This window comes from Piliocolobus tephrosceles, unplaced genomic scaffold (assembly GCF_002776525.5).
Source record: "Piliocolobus tephrosceles isolate RC106 unplaced genomic scaffold, ASM277652v3 unscaffolded_5269, whole genome shotgun sequence".
NCBI classification, from domain to species: Eukaryota; Metazoa; Chordata; class Mammalia; order Primates; family Cercopithecidae; genus Piliocolobus; species Piliocolobus tephrosceles.
In genome coordinates, this window is record NW_022332351.1 from 1,218 (window position 1) to 5,066 (window position 3,849).

Below are 3,849 nucleotides of genomic sequence, written 5' to 3' on the forward strand. Positions count from 1 at the left end.
GCCCCCAAATGCATGTCTCCTGGGAGTTCCCGACGCGACCTTATTTGGAAATAGGTGGTCTGCAGATATCATTACTTGAGTGAAAAGCAGGTCATACTGAAGTGGTGTCCTTACGAGGACACAGAAGAGGAGAAGCCAGACCATGGTGAGACCATGAGAAGACAGGCCGAGTGAGTGGAGTGAGGTGACCACCAGCCCAAGATGCCTGGTTCCCCAGGAGCTGGAGAGGGCAGGAAGGACCCTCCCCTTGGGCCTCTGACGAGTGCTGGAACATGGACTCTGGCCTCCAGAACTGGGAGAATCAGCCTATGCTGAGAGCTGCCCGGTGGGTGGCACTTGGTTACGTGCCTTGGCAGCCCCTAAACTGGGGCCCTTCTGCCTGGAAGGGGCGGCCGGGCCGTAGCTGCCTATCACTGTGGACCATCCCATCCCCCTTGGCCTCTGATAGCAGTTACAAAACCCACCCTCTCTCCTTCCTAAATACTTCCAGGATCTGTGGACTGGCAGTGTTGCTGAAAACCATCTTGGGTGGGGCAGGGACATGGACAGTAAGAGTGGAAGGTGACCCCACGTCCTTGCACCTCAAGCCGGTCTCACAATGACAATATGCGTGGAGTGGAGGGGAACTCAAGAAGTGTCTCCGACACCAGGCATGGTCACGGCTGGACATGGGGTCAGAACGAGAGGTGAGGAGCCCAAGGTGGGGAGGCCACAGAGGAAGCACCCGGGTGACTCAGGGAGTGGGATGAGGAAATGGGTCCTCAGGGAAGCAAATGACAAGGGGACAGGAGGGGCTGTTTGCGGATTTAATGGCAGGGGATTGAGGTTGGGAGGAGTCCCAGCTGCTGCTTCTGCTTTTCTTGTAACAGGGAGGCTGCCTATGGGTGGCACAGGGTGGCCACGGAGTGCAGAGTTGGTGGGACAGGGGACAGCCAGGGGGCTCGAGATGTTGCTGGTGACGAGGAATGTCAAGTGGCACTGAGGCTGGCAGGCAAGGCCACAGGCAGGTTCTCTCACGTGGGCGCTCGCCCCTTTCCTCCCCCTCGTCCCTCCCTCCTGCCCCAGGCCCCACTCAGGAGTGAGCCCCAGTGACCGAGCAGCTCTGGGACAGACGAATGGGCACCCTCCTCCTTCCTTCTGTTGGGCTGGAGTGAGCGGAGGAGGTGGTTCAGCTCCTGGGCTCAGGCAGGGTCTGGAGGAGCCAGGATGGTCTCGAGTGCTTGGCAGCTGAGGAATGTAGCTGGGCTCGGGTAGTGGCAGCAGCGAGGGGCGGGCCAGGGTGGCCGGAGCCCAGGGCCAGGAATGTGCAGCTGAGGCCAATGGTCCCAGAGTCCTCCCGACTCAGGGTTGGGCGGCGGGAAGGAGGGTGGCCACGGCGAGGGTGGAGGTGGGTGCCCAGGGCTCAGAGCTTGTGTGGGTTCACCCACTTGTAGGTGCCCTCATACTGGAAACCCACTCTCTTCATCAGCTCATCTGCCTCCATGGGGCCTCGGCTAGAGAGTGATGGGTGGAGGAGAGGCATGAGGCAGCCCCGCCCTCACCCCGCCCCTGCCTGCTGGGCTCTGTCCGCAGACCCCACCCTTTCCTCACCTGCCATAAAGGTAGGGGATGGGCTTGGGCTTCTCCAGCTCGATCTGGTGTAGCAGTGGGGTGAAAATACGCCAGGCCTCCCGGAGCTCGTCGCTGAGGGTACATGGTGTGGGGCTTGGGAGGCTGGCACACAGGGAAGGAGGGAGGGCAAAGGCCACCCCATTCCCCATAGGCACGCAGGGGCCAGCAGCTGGGCCTCACCTGCGCACAAAGTGCATCTGGCTCCCGCAGAAGACGTCCAGGATGAGGCGCTCGTAGGCGTCAGGGAGCTTCACGTTCTGTGAGGGTGAGGGTGTCTCACTCATGTCACTGCCGGCCACCATGCTGAGTCCCCCGGGTCCAGGCCCCCCACCCTCCACGCTGCTCCTTCTCTGTGGGGCACCTTGTATCTGTTGCCATAGGTCAGGTCCAGCTCCGACTCCTCGGGGTTGAAAAACATGCCCGGCTTCTTGGTCATCATCTTGGTGTACACGGCCTCGTTGGGCTGCACGCGGATCACCAGCTCGTTGCGTTTGCACTGCTGGTGGAAGATGTCGCCGGCCACATCATGGAACTGCAGCCTCACCTCAGCCTTGCGCTCGTTCAGGGCCTTGCCACAGCGCAGGATGAAGGGCACTCCTGCGTGGTGGAAAGGGCAGCCTCAGCACCAGCTCTCGGGGTGTGGACCAGGGCGTGAGTGTCTCAGTGGGAGCTCCAGTGCCCACACAGGCAAACGTGAAAGCAACTGTAGCAGGGTCCCGTGTCCCGCACGGCTGGCTCCCCTGCCCAGCAGCAAGCAGGTCTGACCCCAGCGAGGGGTGTCTCCCAAGGGCATGCCCAGTTCTGCCTTGCTGGGCCTTGAAGGCGTCACCTACCATCCCACCTTTCATTCTCCACATAGAGGACGACAGCTGCAAAAGTGGCGGTAGTGGACCCGTGGGGCACCGTGGGGTCGTCCAGGTACCCTTTGGTGGCTTCGCCCTCTCCATCAGGGTTCCCCACGTACTGGCCCAGGACCACATTGTTGGCCTGCACCTCTGAGATACATTTCAACACCTTGACCTGGGAGAAAGCCAGGGGAGAGAATGGGCCCCTTGGGTGTGTTAAGCTGGGGTGCAGGGATGACTCTGGCCACAGATGCGCAGCCCTCAGGGCAGGAGAAGGCCCCTGCTTGGCTCTGCTCACCTTGCCAGAGGCCCAGCTCAGGGCCCCTCCCTGAGGGCCCTCCAGGACCACCCTGGTCCATCTCAAGTCTATTCTGATGGACAAGTTGAGGCCCGGAGAGGCAATGGCCTTCCCTAGTCACACAGTGACTGTCAGACCTGGGACATGACAACTTGGGCTTCGTGACTGCCAGTCCAGGTCACCTCTGGGAGGCCAAGCTGTGCTCAGAGCTGGTGACTTCTCTGGGGTTGAGGACACTTGCTCTACATGCACACCCCTGCTCCGTGCCTCGTCACAGATGGGCCCGCGACGGGGCATGGTCCTGGGGACTGGGGTACACCCCCCACCTTCTCATCACGGACGTCATCCGAGTTGGTGGAAGCGGGCTTCTCCATGGCCACCAGACACAGCATCTGCAGGAGGTGGTTCTGCATCACGTCCCTGGGGACAGAAGAGGCCGGGGCTCGCCTTAGCTCCCGGCCCTGTTCACCTGGTTCAAGGGCGTGGGGGCCCCAAACAAGGCTTCCTAGTGACAAGCTGCAAGACTCACTTCCTGGCCTCCCTTGTCTTCCAGATCCCCTTAAATCAAGGAAGGACATGGTAATGCTGTCACTGAATCATGAAACCCTGGGGTGCTTGGCTGAGTTGGGGTCCAGCCCTTTCCAGCCCCGTCTGACAGCTCAGACACTCAGGTTTTGAACTGTATCGTGAGGAGGAGCTCCCCAAGACAGGGAAGGGCAGCCCGGCAGAGTTACTGGCTCTGCCACCCTGTGCCAGCCTCCCAGGAGAGGGAGAGGGGAAGAGCTCTCACCGGATGATCCCAAATTCATCGAAATAGCCCCCACGACCCTCAGTGCCAAAGGGCTCCTTGAAGGTGAGGATCACGCAGGCGATGTTGTCCCGGTTCCAGATGGGGCCGAAGATCCTGTTGGCAAATCTGCGGGGAGGGGCAAGGTGGAGGAACTGCCCTTGGTCCTCTGTGGTGCAAGGGCCACATGGGAGGGGTCACCCTTGTCCAAGTTCTGGAGGAATATGTCCTCGGGGAGGCAGTGGGCCAGGTGAGGCCCCTGAGCACCACCCCCACCCTGGTACCCCAGCCAGGGCTTGGCCCCACCT

General features: G+C 61.3%; 1 protein-coding gene across 2 annotated transcripts; it reads right to left on the minus strand.

The window, feature by feature from the left end:
• Positions 1-792: 792 nt before the first annotated feature.
• On the minus strand, positions 793-3,813 carry LOC111532459 (glucose-6-phosphate 1-dehydrogenase). Of its 2 annotated transcripts, none has more exons than XM_023199578.1 (7): positions 3,545-3,813; positions 3,081-3,174; positions 2,445-2,631; positions 1,973-2,208; positions 1,792-1,868; positions 1,591-1,683; positions 793-1,493 (listed from the first exon to the last, which is right to left on the minus strand). In XM_023199578.1, exons 2-7 carry the CDS (start codon positions 3,165-3,167, stop codon positions 1,403-1,405), a joined length of 771 nt encoding a protein of 256 aa, XP_023055346.1. In that variant the 5' UTR covers positions 3,168-3,174; positions 3,545-3,813; the 3' UTR covers positions 793-1,402. The 2 variants fall into 2 exon arrangements, with proteins under 2 accessions (XP_023055346.1, XP_023055347.1); XM_023199579.2 differs by having other exon boundaries at positions 3,081-3,146; positions 3,545-3,686.
• Between the last annotated feature and the right edge of the window lie 36 nt (positions 3,814-3,849).